The sequence below is a fragment of the Ovis aries genome, chromosome 26 (assembly GCF_016772045.2).
Source record: "Ovis aries strain OAR_USU_Benz2616 breed Rambouillet chromosome 26, ARS-UI_Ramb_v3.0, whole genome shotgun sequence".
NCBI classification, from domain to species: Eukaryota; Metazoa; Chordata; class Mammalia; order Artiodactyla; family Bovidae; genus Ovis; species Ovis aries.
Window position 1 is genome coordinate 33,405,597 of NC_056079.1, and position 19,943 is coordinate 33,425,539.

Genomic DNA, 19,943 nt, shown 5'->3' on the forward strand with positions numbered 1-19,943 from the left:
GAGGCTGGTGGTGAGGGCAGAGCTGAACGGTGGGGGAGGCTGCTCTTGAGGAGGCTAGAGCTGAACTCACTGGTGGGTCACCCATCCAGGAGTATGAGTCTTGACTTTACCACGTCTCCACCCTTCCCACTCATCTACTTATGGTTCCTTCTTCATATCTTCAGTTGCAAAAGATCTTTTCTGCTATTCTTCTGATCTTTCTCATCAGTAGTTGCTCTGTAAATTGTAGATTTGATGTGCACATGGGAGGAGGTTAGCTTAGAGTCTTCCTATTTGGAAGTCATTTGGTCATTTGGAAGCCATCTTGTCATTCTCCAAAATTACTCAGTTCTTTTCTTTCTTTCTTTTTTTTTGTTTGTTTGTTTTTTTTGGTATTTATTTATTTTTGGCTGCCCTGGGTCTTAGTTGTTGTCTGTGGGCTTTCTCTAGTTGTGGAGAGTGGAGGCTACTCTCTAGTTGTGTTGCACAGGCTTCGCATTGTGGTGGCTTCTCTTGTTGTGGAGCATGGGCTCTTGGGTATTTGGTCTTCAGTAGTTGCTGCATGGGAGAAGGCAATGGCAACCCACTCCAGTACTCTTGCCTTGAAAATCCCATGGATGGAGGAGTCTCGTAGGCTGCAGTCCATGGGGTCACTAAGAGTTGGACACAACGGAGCGACTTCACTTTCACTTTTCACTTTCATGCACTGGAGAAGGAAATGGCAACCCACTCCAGTATTCTTGCCTGGAGAATGCCAGGGACAGAGGAACCTAGTGGGGTGCCGTCTATGGGGTTGCACAAAGTTGGACATGACTGAAGCGACTTAGCAGCAGCAGCAGTTGCTGCATGTAGCCTCAGCAGTTGCATCTCAAGGGCTCCCAAGTGCAGACTCAGAAGCTGTGGTGGCAGGGCTTAGTTGCCCCAAGGCATGCGGGATCTTTCTGGACCAGTGATTGGACCCATGTCTCCTGCACTGGCAGGCAGATTCTTAACCAATGGACCAACAGGGAAACCCTAGTGTATTTTTTTTTTTACATTAAAAATTTTTTAAAAATTATTTATTTATTATTATTATTATTTTTACTTTACAATATTGTATTGGTTTTGCCATACTTCAGCATGAATCCACCACGGGTGTACACGTGTTCCCAATCCTGAACCCCCTGCCACTGCCCTCCCCATACCATCCCTTTGGGTCATCCCAGGGCACCAGCCCCAAACATCCTGTATCCTACATCGAACCTAGACTGGCGATTCGTTTCTTATATGATATTATACACATTTCAATGCCATTCTCCCAAATCATCCCACCCTCTCCCTCTCCCTCTCCACAGAGTCCAAAAGACTGTTCTATACATCTGTGTCTCTTATGCTGTCTTGCATACAGGGTTGTTGTTACCATCTTTCTAAATTCCATATATATGCGTTAGTATATGTGTTGGTGTTTTTCTTTTTGGCTTACATCACTCTGTATAATCAGCTCCAGTTTCATCCACCTCATTAGAATTGATTCAAATATATTCTTTTTAGTGGCTGAGTAGTACTCCATTGTGTATATGTACCACAGCTTTCTTATCCATTCATCTGCTGATGGACATCTAGATTGTTTCCATGTCCTGGCTATTATAAACAGTGCTGCGATGAACACTGGGGTACACGTGTCTCTTTCAATTCTGGTTTCCTCAGTGTGTATGCCTAGCAGTGGGATTGCTGGGTCATAAGGCAGTTCTATTTCCAGTTTTTAAAGGAATCTCCACACTGTTCTCCATAGTGGTTGTACTAGTTTGCATTCCCACCAAGAGTGTTTGTTGGTTCTCTTTTCTCCACACCCTCTCCACACCAACAGGGTTCTCTTTTCTCCACACCCACTCCAGCATTTATTGCTTGTAGACTTTTGGATAGCAGCCATTCTGACTGGCATGAAATGGTACCTCATTGTATTCTTTATATATATATATATATATATATATATATATATATATATATATATAGTGGAAATACTCAACAGGAGTTCTCTTAACCAATTTTAAAGTTATTACTTAGATATAGGTACTATGTTGAACAGCAGATCACTAAAATTTATCCATCTTGTATAACTGAAACTTTATACCAATTTTACAGCTCCCCATTACCCCCTCCTCCTAGCCTCTTGGCAACTCTGCATCTGTGGGTGTGAATCTTCTAAATATCTCATATAAATGAAATCATGAAGTATTTCATACTCTGTGACTAGCTTATTTCACTTAGCATAATGTCCTTGAAATTTTGTACTGTTGTTGCATATGGCAGAACTTGCTTCTTTTTTTAAAGATTGAATAATATTTCATTGCAGGTTATATTCCATTGCAAGTGTGTACCACATTTTGCTTATCCATTCATCATTCAATGACATTTAGGTTGCTGCCATATCTTTACTATTGTGAATATTGCTGCAATAAACATAGGAGTACAGATATCACTTACATATTCTAATTTCAATAGTTTTAGATATATACCTAGAAGCAGGATTTCTGGATCATTTGGTATTCTATTTTTAATTTTTTGAGGAACCTCTTTACTGTCTTCAGCAGAGACTGGATTTACATTTCCATGAACAATGTACTAAGTTTCCAGTTTCTCCATGTCCTTGCCAACAATGTTCATCTATTTTTAAAGGAATCAAGAGGGAGAGTACATACATATAATTATAGCTGATTCATGTTGTTGTATGGCAGAAACCAACACAACGTTGTAAAGAAATTTTCCTCTAGTTAAAGAAATACATTAAAAAAAGAATCATAGCTATCTTAACAGGTATGAGGTGATAGCTCATTGTTTTTTCTTTTGATTTGCACTTCCTTGATGATTAGTGATGTTGATGACCTTTTCATATACCCATTGTTTGTTTATATGTGTCTTCTTTGCAGAAATGTGTATCCAAATCCTATGCCCATTTTCTAATTGGGTGGTTTAGTTTTTCCTGTTGAACTTGATTTTGTTTCAAGAGAATATGTGTTCAGTGAATGAAATCACATGTCCTCCTGAGGAATGACTGGCCTCTAAGCATTTGTTATGAACCTTTATCATTACCTCTTGAATTTAACATTTTGAAATTGATTTGTATAATATAGAATTGTGTTTTCAGAAGAATAATGCCAATGACATTATATGGATCCATGTTTAGGCAATCCAGTGGTATGAAGACTTTTAGCGATTGCAGTTTGAGAGACTTTGAAAATTTCGTTTCAAACATGAGGGCCCAGTGTCTTCAGAATAAGCCACAAATGCAGATGAATCCGGGACCAATCTGTGGCAATGGCAGAGTGGAGGAAAATGAAGTCTGTGACTGTGGTACTGAGGAAGTAAGTCTAATAATTGGAAAATTGATAAATTTATTGTTTCTGTTTCCTTTGTAATAAATGCTATATATCTCAAATATGACTGGGTGCCATGCAAAATATTGGCAATAATAAAATAAAGTTAAAATGCGTACAAGAATATGCTGTCTAGATTTAATAGGTTGAAGAGTTTTGGGCAAATGTTAAGACTATTCCCCTAAAATTATTGCTGATAAGAAAAGGAAGTCTAGAATGAGTTTTTGGTTCCAGACTAAATAGGTCCAGTATTTTCAAGTCTGTGCTTAATCTCTGGACATTTGATAAGTGTTTTATTGAAGATTAATATGGGAGTAGACCATATTAAGGCAATGGCACCCCACTCCAGTACTCTTGCCTGGAAAATCCCATGGATGGAGGAGCCTGGTAGGCTGTAGTCCATGGGGTCGCTAGGAGTCAGACAGGACTGAGTGACTTCACTTTGACTTTTCACTTTCATGCACTGGAGAAGGAAATGGCAACCCACTGCAGTGTTCTTGCCTGAAGAATCCCAGGGACGGGGGAGCCTGGTAGGCTGCCGTCTCTAGGGTCGCACAGAGTTGGACATGACTGAAGCGACTTAGCAGCAGCAGCAGCAGCAGCAGCAGCGGACCATAAAGTATCCTTTAGGGTATTGCCTCACAATGGAATCACAATGGAGGGAAAACTGTTAATGTTATAATCTGAACAGTGGGTGATTCTGATTCCCCCATATCATCCTCTTCCCTCTTCCCATTGATAACCACTAGTTTGGCCTTTATATCTGAGGGTCTATTTCTGTTTTGTCATATTCATGCATTTTGAAATTTATATTCTACATATAAGTGATAACATAGAGTGTTTGTCTTTGTTTGACTTACTTCACTAAACATAATACTCTCTGGTTCCATTCATGTAGTATAAATGGCAAAATTTCATTCTTTTTTTATGCCTGAATAATAAATATATTATATACATATGTGTGTATAGACATATAGTGTGTATACATATATACATATATGTATATATATATGTGTGTGTGTGTGTATATATATATATATATATATATATATATACGCACACACACACACCACATCTTCTTTATGCATTTGCCTGTTGACAGACACTTATGTTGCTTCTGCGTCTTGGCAATTATAAATAATGCTTCTGTGAACACTGGAGTGTATGTGTAATTTTAAATTAGTGCTGTTTTCTTTGGATATATATTCAGAAATGGAATTGCTGGATCATAGGCTATGGTTTTTCCACTAGTCATGTGTGGATGTGAGAGTTGGACTGTGAAGAAAGCTGAGCGCTGAAGAACTGATGCTTTTGAACTGTGGTGCTGGAGAAGACTCTTGAGAGTCCCTTGGACTGCAAGGAGATTCAACCAGTCTATCCTAAAGGAGACCAATCCTGGCTGTTCACTGGAAGGACTGATGCTAAAGCTGAAACTCCAGTACTTTGGCCACCTCATGAGAAGAGTTGACTCATTGGAAAAGACTCTGATGCTGGGAGGGATTGGGGGCAGGAGGAGAAGGGGACGACAGAGGATGAGATGGCTGGATGGTGTCACCGACCTGATGGACATGAGTTTGAGTGAACTCTGGGAGTTGGTGATGGACAGGGAGGCCTGGCGTGCTGCGATTCATGGGGTCACAGGGAGTCGGACACGACTGAGCGACTGAACTGACTGACTGATGGTAGTTTAATTCTGTTTCTCTGAGGAATCTCCATACTGTTTTCTGTAGTGGAGAACATAGTGCACAGTGGTTCTTTTCTCCACATGCTCACCAGCATTTGTTATTTGTGGTCTTTTTGATGATAGTAATTCTGACACATGTGAGATGATCTCTCAATCATGATTTTGATTTGCATTTCCCTAATGTTTAGTGATGTTGCCATCTTTTCATGTACCTATTGGCATGTCTTTAGAAAAATGTGTATTCAAATCTCTTGCTTATTTTTAAATCAGGTTGGTTTTTTTTTGATACTAGGGCTTCCTGGATAGCTCAGTTGGTAAAGAATCTGCCTGCAATGCAGGAGACCCTGGTTCAATTCCTGAGTTGGGAAAATCCACTGGAGAAAGGGATAGACTACCCACTCCAGTATTCTTGAGTTTCCCTGATGGTTCAGCTGGTAAAGAATCCGCCTGCAATGTGGGAGACCTTGGTTTGATCCTTGGGTTAGGAGGATCCCTGGAGAAGGGAAAGGCTGCCCACTCCAGTATTCTGGCCTGGAGAATTTCATGTACTGTAGAGTCCATGGGGTTGCAAAAAGTCGGACATGACTTTCATTTTCACTTTTTTGATACTGAGGTTGGTTTTTTGATACTGCGTTGTATGACCTGTTTATGTATTTTCAATATTAACCCCTTATCAACCATATTATTTGCAAACATTTTCTCACATTCAGTAGGTTGTTTTTTTCTTTAACCAGTAGTTTCCTGTGCTTTTAAGTTTAATTAGAGCTCATTTGTTTATTTTTGTTTTCTTTGCCTTAAGAGACAGATCCAAAAAAGGTTGTTGCAGTTAATGTCAGAGTATTCTGCCTAAGTTTTCTTCTTGGAGTTTTATGGTTTCTGGTCTTACATTTATGTTTTTAATCTATTTTGAGTTTATTTTAATGTATGGTGTGAAAAAATGTTTCAGTTTTATTCCTTAAATGTAGCTGTCCAGATTTCCCAGCACTGCTTATTAAAGAGATTGTCTTTTCTCTATTGTATATTCGTGCCTCCTTTGTTGAAAATTAATTGATCATAAGTACATGGGTTTATTTTTAGGCTCTCTGTTCTGTTCCATTGATTTGTATATCTGTTTTTGTGCCAATATCATACTTTTTGATGTTGTCTCTTTGTACTATAGTTTGAAATCAAGGAGTATGATACTTCCAGCTCTGTTCTTCTTTCTTCAGATTGCTTTGGCTGTTTGGAGTCTTATGTTTCCATACAAATTTTAGAATTATTTGTTTTAGTTCTGTGAACAATGCCATTAATATTTTGATAGAATTGCATTGAATCTGTAGATTGCTTTGAGTACTATGGCCTTTTTAACAATATTAATTCTGCCAGTCCATGAACACTGTATAACTTTCCATTTGCTTTTATCATCTTCAATTTCTTCCATCTATATCTTACAGTTTTCCAAGTATGGGTGTTTTACCTCCTTAGATTTGTTCTTAGATATTTTATTCTTTTTGATGTGATTCTAAATGGGATTATTTTTATATTTCTTTTTTGTTAATTCATAATTAGTGTATAGAAATGCAACAGATTCCTATTGCTTTAGTATCCTGCATTTAACAAACTGGCAATAAGTACATATCTATCAATACTTACTGTAAATGTAATTGTACTAAATGCTGCAATCAAAAGAAACAGAATGACTGAATGGATAAAAAATAGGACCTGTATATGTACATATACTGCTTCCAAGAGACTCACTTCAGATCTTCCCATGGTCAGTTGCAAAGACACACATAGGCTGAAAGTGAGGGAATCAGAAAAGGTATTCCATGCAAATGGAAATCAAAAGAAAGCTGAGGTGGCAATTCTTAATTGTATAAGATAAAACAGACTTCAAAACAAAGACTGTTAGACAAAGGACATTATATAATGATTAAGGGATCAATTCAAGAAGATGTAATGTTTGTAAATGTATATGCATCCAACATAGGACAAGTGGTTCAGTGGTAAAGAATCTGCCTGCCAATGCAAGAGATGCAGGTCACAAAAGAATCGGCCATGACTGGGCTACTAAACAACAAGAACTAACACCGGTGCACCTAATTACATAAAGCAAACATCAGATATAAGAGGAGACATTGACAGTAAACACGATGTTAGTAAGGGGCTTTAACACCTCACTGACATCTTTAGATCATTCAGACATAAGATCATTAAGGAAAGACTGGTCTTAAGTGACACATCAGACCAGATGGAATTTATAGATATAAATACAGAGTATTCCACATCAAAGCAACAGAATACACTGTTTCAGCTGCCTTGTAACATTCTCCAGGGTAGGCCACAAAACAAGTCTCAGTAAATTTAAGAAAATTGAAATCATATCCAGCATCTTTTCTGTCTAGAATGTTATGAGACTAGAAACAAACTACAAGAAAAATGGAAACATGTTGAGGCTAAACAATATACTGCTAAACAACTAATGGATCATGGAAGAAATAAAATAGAAAATTTAAAAATACCTGTAGACAAATGAAAACAAAACACAATAATCCAAAATCCATGGGGCAAAGAAAAAGCATTTCTGAAGGAATTTTTTAATGATACAAACTTACCTTATGAAATAAGAAAAATATCAAGCAACCTGATTTTATACCTAAAGGAACTAAAAACAGAAGAAATAAACCCCAAAGTTAGTAGGAGAAATGATAAAGATCAGAGTATAAGTAATTGAAATAGAGGCTAAAAAATTAAAAAGATTAATGAAACTAAGAGGTGATTCTTTGAGAAGGATGAAGGGAAACTGATAAACCTTTAGCTAGACTCATCAAGAAAAAGAGAGAGCCCAAATCAATAAAATCAGAAATGTAAAAGGAGAAGCTACAGCCAACACCACATAAATTCAAAGGGTCATAAGAGATTGTTTCAAATAATTATATGCCAGTAAAATGGGCAAAATGGAAGAAATGTACAAATTCTTAGAAATTTGTACTCTCCTAATACTGAATCAGGGAGAAATAGGAAAGATGAACAAATTGCCAGTAATGACTTTGAATCAGTAATAATAGTAATAAAATTAACAACAAAAATCCAGGATCAATGGCTTCCTTCACAGGTGAATTCACCAAACATTTAGAGAACACTTAACACCTGTTCCTATGATAATAAACAACCATATGTATCTTTCCCTTAATTCTTTTCTGTGTATTTGTCTGTCCTTATGTCAATTCCACAGTCTTAACTAGCATACTTTTACAGTAAGTCTTAAAAACATTTTGTGTAAATCAATAAACTTTGGTCTTCTTTTTCAAGATACTTTTACTATTCTAGGACCACTTTGTTTCCATGTAAGTGGAAGAATTGGCATATCATTGTAGGGACTTTGATTTGAACTGTGTTGCATTCATATATCAATTTGAGGGGAATTACCTTCTTACCAATATTAGTTATGCCAATCTGTGCACATTGTGTATCTCTTAACCTATTCAGATCTTCTTTATTTATTTCTTCTATCGATTGCTTATTTTGATAATTTAAAAATTTTATTTAGCAATTATATCACTAGTATAAAGTTGCAGTGGACTTTTCTGAATTATAGTTTTTATTAGAAGTTATGAGAGTGGCTTTCTTTCCTTTGTTCTTATTTTTAGGGAGAAAGTTTTCTGACTTTTAACATTAAATATGATATTAGATATAAGCTTTTCTTAAACAGATGTGCTTTACCATATTGAGGAAATTTCTTTCTGAGCGTTTTTTTAAATTGAATAAAATTGAAGTAAAATATTGGAAGTTTAAGTTGCATAGTACTCTTGCCTGGAAAATCCCATGGATGGAGGAACCTGGCAGGCTGCAGTCCATGGGGTTGCAAAGAGTCGGACATGACTGAGCAACTTCACTTTGACTTTTTACTTTCATGCATTGGAGAAGGAAATGGCAACCCACTCCAGTGTTCTTGCCTGGAGAATCCTAGGGTTGGGGGCACCTGGTGGGCTGCCGTCTATGGGGTCGCACAGAGTCGGACACGGCTGAAGCAACTTAGCAGCAGCAGCAGCAGGTTGTATAGTGTGTTACTGTGATATATATGTTTATATATTGCTATCTGATTGCTGGTGTGGTGATGTTTACTACATTACATAATTATAGGGATTCCCAGTTGGGGTTTGCCTGCCAATGCAAGAGACAAAAGAGATGCAAGTTCAATCCCTGGGTCGGGAAGATCCCTTGGAGAAGAAATGGCAACCCACTCCAGTATCCTTGCTTGGAGAATCCCACGGACAGAGGAGCCTTGCAGGATACAGTTCATGGGGTCTCAAAGAGTTGGATGTGACTGAACATGTACACATACACACACACACACACACCCTCACACACATAATTATAGTACATTTGTTGTTGTTCAATTGCTCTGTCATGTCCAACTATTTGTGACCCCATGGACTGAAGCACACCAGGCTTCCCTGTCCTTCACCATCTCTCGGAGATTGCTTGAACTCATGTCCATCGAGTTGGTGTTGCCATCCAACCATCTCATCCTCTGTCGTCCCCTTCTCCTCCTGCCTTCAGTCTTTCCCAGCATCAGGGTCTTTTCTAATGAGTCAGCTCTTCGAATCAGGTGGCCAAAGTACAGGAGCTTCAGCTTCAGCATCAGTCCTTCCAATGAATATTCAGGATGGTTTCCGTTAGGATTGACTGGTTTGATCTCTTTGCAGTCCAGGGGACTCTCAAGAGTCTTCTCCAACACTACCGTTCAAAAGCATAAGTTCTTTTTTTTAAAATAAATGTATTTATTTTAATTGAAGGTTAATTACTTTACAAAACAAAACAAAACAAAACAAAAACAAAAGCATAGGTTCTTTGGTGTTCAGCTTTCTTTATGGTCCAATTCTCACACCCATACTTGACTGCTAGAAAAACCATAGCTTTGACTATGTGGACCTTTATCAACAAAGTAATGTCTGCTTTCAACATGTATCTAGGTTGGTCAGAGCTTTTCTTCCAAAGAGCAAGCATTTTTTAATTTCATGGCTGCAGTGATTTTGGAGCCCAAGATAATATAGTCTATCACTGTTTCCATTGTTTCCTCATCTATTTGCCATGAAGTAATGGGACCAGATGCCATGATCTTAGTTTTTTGAATGTTAACTTTTAAGTCAGCTTTTTCACTCTCCTCTTTCACATTCATCAAGGGGCACTTTTAGTTTCTCTTTGCTTTCTGCCATAAGGGTGGTGTCATCTGCATATCTGAGGTTATTGATATTTGTCCCGGCAATCTTGATTCCAGCTTGTGCTTCATCTAGCCTGGCATTTCACATGATGTACTCTGCATATAAGTTAAATAAGCAAGGTGACAATATACAACCTCGATGTACTCCTTTCCCAATTTGGAACCAGTCTGTTATTCCATGTCCATTTCTAACTGTTGCTTCTTGATCTGCATACAGGTTTCTCAGGAGGCAGGTAAGGTGGTCTGGTATTCCCATCTCTTGAAGAATTTTCCAGTTGTGATCCACACAATCAAAGTGTAGTCAATGAAGCTGAAGCATCTTTAGTGCTGTCAGTGAAGCAGAAGTAGATGTTTTTCTGGAACTCTCTTGCTTTTTCTATGATCCAATGGATGTTGGCAATTTGATCACTGGTTCCGCTGCCTTTTTAAAATCGAGCTTGAACATCTGAAAGTTCTCGGTGCACGTACTGTTGAAGCCTATCCTGGAGAATTTTGAGCATTACTTTGCTAGCGTGTGAAATGAGTGCAGTTGTTTGGTAGTTTGAACATTCTTTGCCATTGCCTTTCTTGTGTGCTTAGTCACTCAATGGTGTCTGGCTCTGCGACCCCATAGGCTGTAGCCTGCCAGGCTCCTCTGTACATGGGATTTTCCAGGTGAGAATACTGGAGCGGGTTGCCATTCCCTTCTCCATGCCTTTCTTTGGGATTGGAAATAAAACTGACCTTTCTAGTCCTGTGGCCACTGCTGTTTTCCAAATTTGCTGGCATATTGAGTGCAGCACTTTCACACCATCATCTTTTAGGATTTGAAAAAACTTAGCTGGAATTCTATCACCTCCACTAGCTTTGTTTGTAATGATGCTTCCTAAGGCCCACTTGTTTTCACACTCCAGGATGTCTGGCTCTACATGAATGATCACACCATTGTGGTTATCTGGCTCACTAAGATATTTTTTTGTATAGGTCTTCTGTGTATTGTTGCCACCTCTTCTTAATATTTTCTGCTTCTGTTAGATTGATAACATTTCTGTCTCTTATTGTACTCATCTTTGCTTGAAATGTTCCCTTGGTATCTCTAATTTCCTTGAAGAGCTTGCTAGTCTTTCCCATTATGTTTTTTTCTCTGTTTCTTTGCCTTGATCACTTAGGAAGGCTTTCTTATCTCTCCTTGCTATTCTCTGGAACTCTGCACCCAGATGCATATCTCTTTCCTTTTCTCCTTTGCATTTCATTATAGTAAAGTAGTATTGCCTATATTCATTGTATTGTGCAGTAGATTTCTATGGCTTATTTGTTATTTGTTAGGAGTTTGTACCCTTAAATACCATCACTCTTATTCCTTTGTCTCCACAACCTCTGGTAATGAGTATTTTACTCTGTTTTTCACAGATTTAAATTTTTTAGATTCCACATATGTGTTATATCACACAATTCTTTTCTCTGTTTGACTTATCTCATTAGCATAATGTGCTCAAGGTTTGTACATGTTGTTGAAAATGGGAGGATCACGTCCATTTTTTTGGCTGAAAAACATTCCATTGTGTGTGTGTAGCACATCTTTTTTATCTGTTAATCCATTGACGGGTGTTTTGGGTGTTTCTATATCTTTGGTATTATAAATAATACTGTGATAAATATAGAGTGCATATATCTCTTTGAAATTAAGTTTTCATTTTCTTTGGGTATATACTCAGAAGTAGAATTGCTGGACCATACGTTAGGTCTATTTTTATTTTTCTGAGCAACCTCCATATTATTTTGCATAGTGGACCAATTGGTTGGACCAGTTTACATTCCCACCAACAATATATAAAGCTTCCCTTTTCTCCGCATCCTTTCCAGTATGTGTTGTCTCTTGTATTCTTAATGATAACCATTCTAATAGGTGGGAAGTGGGATGTCTCATTGTGGTTTTGATTTGTATTTCTTGATGATTGGTGATGCTGAGTGTCTTTTCATGTGCCTATTGGCCACCTGGATGTCTTTTCAGAAAAACATCTAGTTCTTCTGTTCATTTTAAAATTGGACTGCCTTTTTTTTGTTATCAGATTGAATAAGTTTTTTATATATGTTTAATATTGACCCCTTATCTGATACATGCTTTGCAGAATTTTTCTCCCATCATGTAGGTTTTTTTTCCCCCCCATTTTGGTGTTTCTTTTGAGGTGCGAAAGTTTTTGAGTTTGATGTCCCATTTGTTGATTTTTTTTTTGTAGTTTGTCCATGCTGCAGTTTGGCCTCATGCTCCAGAATTTATACCCAAGATCAGTATCTGAGGTTCTTCCCTACATTTTCTCCTAGGGGTTTCATGGTATCAGATCTTATGTTTAAGTCTTTGATCCATTTTGAGTTACTTTCTCTGGGAATTATGGGATAGGAGTCAGTGTCATTGTTTTGCATACATTTCTCCAGTTTTCCTGGTTGTTGAAAAGAGTGTACTTTCCTCATTGGATATTCTTGACTTCCTTGTTGAATATTAGTATACCATATATGCCAGAGTTTAGTTTTGAGTTCTCTGTTCCCTTTGGCTGATTGACATGTCTATTTTTGTCCCAGTATCATATTGGTGTTTGTTTTATTATAGGAGTTTCAGATGTACAGCATTCTAGTTAAACGTCTGTATACATTACAAAGTGATCAGCACTGCAAGTCTGCTTACCATCTAATGCCAAAGGGTTGACTCCCTTCACCCATTTCTCTTACTTCCTAAACCACTTCCTTCTGCTAACCACTAATCTGATCTCTGTATCTATGAGGTTTTTTGCTTTTGTTTAGTTGGCTTTTTTGAGTGCTTTGTTGTTTTTTAGATTTTACATATGAATGAAATTATATGGTGTCTTTCTCCATTTGAGTTATTTCTCTTAGTGTAATACTTTCAAGGTTCCCGTGTTGTTGCAAACAGCAAGGTTTCATTCTTTTTATGGATGAATAAGTATTATATTGACTTCCCCTATGGCTCAGTGGTAAAGAATCTGCCTGCAATGCAGGAGACCCTGGTTGATCCCTGTGTTGGGAAGATCCCCTGGAGAAGGAAATGGCAACTCACTCCATTATTCTTGCTGGGAAAGTCCCAGCAAGGAGGAGGAGGTGTCTGACAGGCTACAGTCTGCAGAGTTGCAAAGAGTCGGACATTACCGAGGGATGGAGCATGAAGTATTCCATTGTTTAGGTATCCTGGGGCTTCTTTATCCATTCTTCCATCAGTGGACACTTAGCTTGTTTCCATGCTTGTACACGTCTAGTCGTTCAGTCTTGTCCGACTCTTTGTGACCCCAAGGATCCCAAGCCTGCCAGGCTTCTTACATGGGATCCTCCCATGTAAGAATGTTGCAAGAATATTGGAGTGGGTAGCCATTTCCTTCTCCAGGGGATCTTCCTGACCAGGAATCAAATCTGCATCTCCTGCATTACAGGTGAATTCTTTAACCATCTGAGCCACCAGGGAAGCCCCTTAAGTTGTTCCCACATCTTGGTTATAAATAATGCTGCGATAAACAGAGTGCATATATTTTTTTCTAGTTAGTGTGTTTGTATTATTTGGATAAATACCCAGAAGTGGAATAGCGGATTGTATGATAATTTGATGCTTAGTTTTTTTGAGTGATCACCATAATGTTTTCCATTGTGGCTGCACCGATTTTTAGTCCTACCAATAGTGGACTAGGGTTCCCTTTTCTGTGTGTTCTCTCCAACATTTGTTATTTTTTGTTTTTGATAATAGTTATTCTAAAAGGTGTGAGGTGATATCTTATTGTAGTTTGATTTGCATTTTCCTAAAAATTATGTTGATCATCTTTTCATGTGCCTATTGGCCATCTCTGCGTCTTCTTTGGAAATGTCTGTTCAGGTTCTGTGTCCGTTATTTTAGTCAAGTTGTTTGTTATTGAGTTGTATATGTGTTTTGTGTATTTTGGATATTAACTCCATATCAGATATATGATTTGCAAATATATTTTCATTCAGTAAGTTGCTTTTTCATTTTGAGATGGTTTTCTTTGCTGTGAGGAAACATTTTAGTTTGATGTAGTCCCATTTATTTATTCTGCTTTTGTTTCTCTTGCCTTTCAATTCAGAGTGACAAAAACCTTACCCTATGAGATCGGTATCAGTGAGATTATTGCCTACGTTTTCTGCTAGGAATTTTACGGATTCATGTCTTATATTCAAATCAATCCATTTTGAGTTCATTTTTCTTTATGATGTGAGGTAGTAGTCTGGTTTCTTTCTTTTGCATGTGGCCATACAGTTTTCTCGACACCATTTATTGAAGAGACTCTCCTTTCTCTGTAGTGTATTCTTTGTTGTAAATTTATTGTGTGTGCATGTGTGGGTTTATTTTTGTGCTCTCAGTTGTGTTGCATTGATCTGTGAGTCTGTATTTGTGCCAGTACCATTCTGTTTTGACTATGGTAACTTTGTAGGAAGCAAAACATACTGTTTCACTTACTGTAGCTTTATAGGAAATGGTTGTCCCTTGATATCTACAGGAGATTGGTTCTAGGACCCTTGAAGGATGCTAAAATCTATGCATGTTAAAATTTTTTTATAAACGACACTGCTGCTGCTGCTGCTGTTGCTAAGTCGCTTCAGTCGTGTCCAACTCTGTGCGACCCCATAGACGGCAGTATAAATGACACATAACCTACCATTATATGCCTACTATTTTAAATAACTTCTAGATTACTTCTAATACCTAATACAATGTAGATGCTGTGTAAATATTGGTAAATAAAATGTAAATGCTATGTAAATAATTGCCAGAAGGCAGCAAATTTAAGTTTTGCTTTTTGGAACTTTCTGGACTTTTTTCTGAATATTTTCAATCTAAGATTGGTTGAATCCATGGTGCATAACTCACACATATGGAGGACCAGCTATAATTTGAAATCAAAGAGTGTGATACTTCCAGCTTTGTTTTTCTTTTTCAAGATTGTTTTGGCTGTTGGGGATCTTTTGTGTTTCCACATACCTGTGGTTTTTATTACTATGGCTTTGTAGTTTAGTTAGAAATTCAGAAGCATGATACCTCCAGGTTTTTTTTTTTTCCCCTCAACATCATTTTGCCTATTTGGAGTCTTTTGAGTTTCCATGCAAAGTTTAGGATTGTTTTCTCTATTATTGTGAAGAATGCCTTTGGTATTTTTATGGGGATTATGTTGACTCTGTAGATGGTTGTGTGTCATATAGCCATTTGAATAATATTAATTTTTCCAATCCATGAACATAGGATATCTTTCCATTTCTTCTTGTCTTCATGTCTTTTTTAAATTTTCTTCAGCAAAGTTTTGTGATTTTCATTAGGCAGATCTTTCACTTCCTTGGTTAAAATTATTCCTAAGTATTTTGTTGTTTTTAATACTGTTGTGAATGGGATGGATTTTTAAAATTTCTGTTTTAGAAGCTCCATTATTAATGTAAAGGAATGTGATTGATATTATTAATGTGAAGGAATGTGATTGATTTCTGTATGCTGACTTTGTATCTTGCCACTTAACTGAAATCATTGAGTAACTCTAGTTTTTTGACGGTTCTTTCAGATTTTCTGTATATAGGATCATATTATCAGCAAATAACCACAGTTTTACTTCTCTTTTTATTTGGTTAACTTTCCTTTTTTTTTTTGTCTTGCCCAATTACTCTAGCTAGGTTTTCAGGAAAACTGAAGGACTGAAAATACCCAGTTTCAAAACTTAATAAAAACTATAATAATGGCAATATAGTACACACAAAAAATAGACAAAGAGTTTATTAGAACAAAATGGAGACCTCAGAAATAAAGTTCCAAAAACTGAATAGGCATATTGAGAGTGGGTATTATTGCCATGTTCTTGATCTTAGGGGAAATGCTTTCAATTTCTCTACATTTAAGTGTAATCTTAGTTAGCTAAGAATTCTCAGTTGAAAATTAGTGTTGAATATTGTTAAATATTTCTGTTTCTATTGAGCTGATCATATGATTTTTCTGGTTTTTTTTTTCTTCTATTAATATGATGCATTTCCTCCATTGCTTTTTGAGTACTAACCCAGCTATCATGCAATATTGAGATTAGCCCCACTTGGGTTATTTTATATATATATATATATATATATATAACATTTTAATTTACCATTTTGTTCAGGATTATGGAACTTATTTTTAGAAGGGGATTGTGGTCTGTAGTTTTTTTCTTTTTTTACAATCTTTTCTTTTGGTTTTTGTATCGGGTAATTATGGGCTCATAAAAAGAGTTGGAATATGCTCCCTACTCCTACCTTTTGAAATAATTTGTTTAAGATTTGTATTATTCCTATTTATTTATCGTGAAAGAACACTCGGCAGTAGATTTACCCTCTTAAATCTAACCCCCTAGAAGTTTTATAGTTTTGCAATTTAATTTTAGATTTATGATCCCTTTGAATTATTGTGTGTGTGTGTGTGAAATGTGTAGAGTCAATATCTAGAGTTTTTCATGTGAATGCCCAGTTGTTCCAACACCATTTATTGAAAACGCTTTTCTCCACTGATTTGTATTTGTTCCACTATCAAAGATTTTATAATTTCTGAGGTCTCCATTTTGTTCTAATAAATTCTTTATCTATTTTTTGGTACGTCTTCAGTTCAGTTCAGTCGCTCAGTTGTGTCTGACTCTCTGCGACCCCGTGAACCACAGCACGCCAGGCCTCCCTGTCCATCACCAACTCTTGGAGTTTACCCAAACTCATGTCCGTTGAGTTGGTGATGCCATCCAGCCATCTCATCCTCCGTCGTCCCCTTCTCCTGCTGCCCTCAATCTTTCCCAGCATCAGGGTCTTTTCAAATGAGTTAACGCTTCATATCAGCTGGCCAAAATATTGGAGTTTCAGCTTCAGCATCAGTCCTTCCAATGAATATTCAGGACTGATTTCCTTTGTACATACTGCTGCTGCTGCTGCTGCTACTAAGTCTCTTCAGTCGTGTCCGACTCTGTGTGACCCCATAGATGGCAGCCCACCAGGCTCCCCCGTCCCTGGGATTCTCCAGGCAAGAATACTGGAGTGGGTTGCCATTTCCTTCTCCAATGCATGAAAGTGAAAAGTGAAAGTGAAGTACAGTGCCATAATTAAAGTTTTTATTGAGTTTTGAAACTGGGTATTTTAAGTCCTGCCGTTTTCTTCCTTCTATTGCTCCTCCTCCTTCTTCTTTCTCTTCCTCAGCATTATGTTGTCCACTCTGTCTTTTGCCTTTCCGTATAAACCTTAGAATCAGTTTGATATGTCAAAAAACAATTGCTGGATTTTTATTGTAATTGCATTGAACATCAAGTTGTGAAGAACTGACATTTTAACAATTCATGAACATGAACATTCTCTTCACTTATTTATACTTTCTTTGATTTTCTTCATCAAGTTTTATAGTTTTCATCATATAGATCCTATAAGATTTTTTTCTAGATGTTGTTACCAAATTGAAGAAGTTTCCTCTATTCCTAGTTTGCTAACATTTTTATAAGTGATTTTAGATTTTGTCAAATGCTTTCTCTACAGCAGTTGTGAGGGTCATTGATTTCTCTTCTTTAGGCTATCAATATTATTGATTGTATTAATGGATATTTGCATAATAAGCCATGCTTTCATGCTTGTGATGAAACCTACTTGGTTATTTTTGTACATTGTTGGATTCAATTTCCTAATTTTTTTGGTTGAGGATTTTTGCATCTATGTTTATTAGATCTATTTATTGATTGAATTAGATTTATTTATGAGATCTATGGATTTATTGATATGTCTTGAAATGTCTTTGTTATTGATATTAGGCTAACACTGGCCTCATAGAACTAGTTAGGAAGCATCACATATCAGTGCTGGGAGAGTAATATGTCTGTGATTCCATGGGGTAAAGGTAGTAGAAGCTCCATATTTAGTGCTTTTCCTAAATTCTGTCCTCAGTGCTTTTTCTCTTGACTGATTTTAATTTGTATCCTTTCCATATACTAAACCATAACTGTGAGTATTAACAGCTTTCAGTGTGTTCCATGAGTTCTTTCAGTAAATTATAAAACCTGAGTGCGGTTCTGGGAATCCACTGAGCTTGTGATTGGTGAAAATGAGGACACTCTTGGGGACTGTTCTTTCTAACTTTGCAGTGGGTCTAAACTCTACTCACCCCTTTTAAACTTTTTTAAACTTTATTTATTTTCTGACTGTGTCCCAAAGAATGTGGGATCTTATTTCCATGGGGGATCTAACCCGCATGCCTTGTATTGGAAGCATGGAGTCTTAACCACTTCCTCCAGGGAAGTCCCATACCTACCTCTTAACCCACCCTGATTTATTGAGGTATCATTAGCAAATAAAAATTGTATATGGTTTAAGGTTTACAGATATACAATGTGATGTTTTCATGTATGTATACATTGTGAAATGGTTCCCATGATCAAACCAGTTGAAATGTCCATCATCTCACACAGTTATCATTAAAAACATTTCTATCTTAGCAAATTTCACCTGTATAATGCATTATTGTTAACTATAGATGCTGACAACAGACTCATTTTATCAATGAAAGTCTGTACCCTTTGATCTGTATCTCCCCTTTCCTCTTACCATTTAGGCACTGGAGGTGCCACTCTTATATAATATTTAGTTTCTAAAAAAAAAAAAGTTGTTTTATATATTCTTCCCAGTTTTCTAATTGATTAAGAGTAAGTTCCACCATAGTATTTTAATTGTTTAAAGATGCAAAAATCTTTAAGTGTCGACAGCATGCATATTCCCTCCCCAAATTAAAAAAACTGTGTAAAATAGCTCTTGCCAAAGTTTATATTATTTCTATGACATAGTTTTATTGTGTATTCCACTCATTTATAGCAATGTGGACCTGATAACTGTTGTAATCCTCAGACTTGTGTGCTGAAACCAGATTCAGAATGCGATAAAGGATTATGCTGCGACAACTGTAAAGTATGATTTTAGTTTATTACCATCTTCTAAGTATAAAATGAAATGTGTCTTGGTTACTTTTGGATACAGACACTTAGCTGTAACTCAAAATACATGACTTTTCATATAAAGACAAAAATAAGTTCAGAGTGATGTGTCTAATTTTACGAATTATAGTTGGATGTTGAGCCCTCCTTATAATGCCATTATTCTCCCTAATGATGCTATTGGTTTTAAGCCTTGATTGACAGCTATGACAGAATTCTTTGATGTAGAACATCTTCATTGAAAGGGACTATTTTCATTTATTTTATCCAATATTTATATCTTTATAAAAATGATCTTTTAGGTTGTGATGGGTATTTGTGAGTATGTAATTGAAAGATAAAGCAATTTCCCATAAATGCATAAATAATGAAACTCGCTAGATATAACACTTTTCAAATGCTGCATGTCAGCACAAATTTAAACTATGGATTTGTTATACAAAGACCATTTGACTTAAAGGTTATATTTTAGCTTATATGATGAAGATGTTCATTCCTGTCCCCTGTTTTACTTTTCATATATATGTGTGACATATATGTGACAGATTCATCACATGAGAACCCCTCTATTGAATGACCTCCCACTGGTTCTGTGTTCTTCACTTTAGTTAGCTGATATGGTACCCCCTCCCCTCCCCACCCACCTCTGGAATCTTACCATGGTTAATTCTTTCCTCTGTGATCTTTATAGTATAAACTAGAAGCCATCAACTAAGAAGTATGAGATAAATGCCCAATTAATGTTCTTTATATAAATTTTAGGAATGCTGTACATGAAA

At 36.7% G+C, this 19,943-nt stretch overlaps 1 protein-coding gene across 2 annotated transcripts in view; it reads left to right on the plus strand.

The window, feature by feature from the left end:
• Positions 1 to 19,943, plus strand: part of LOC101115508 (disintegrin and metalloproteinase domain-containing protein 32) — a 197,426-nt gene that overhangs the window by 108,449 nt on the left and 69,034 nt on the right. Inside the window, exons 12-13 of one of the 2 annotated variants that reach the window (XM_060407107.1) lie at positions 3,143 to 3,320; positions 19,046 to 19,138. In XM_060407107.1, the coding sequence (XP_060263090.1) occupies positions 3,143 to 3,320; positions 19,046 to 19,138 (271 nt within the window). The remainder of the gene's footprint in view (positions 1 to 3,142; positions 3,321 to 19,045; positions 19,139 to 19,943) is intronic. The other variant, XM_060407108.1, reaches the window with a different exon arrangement.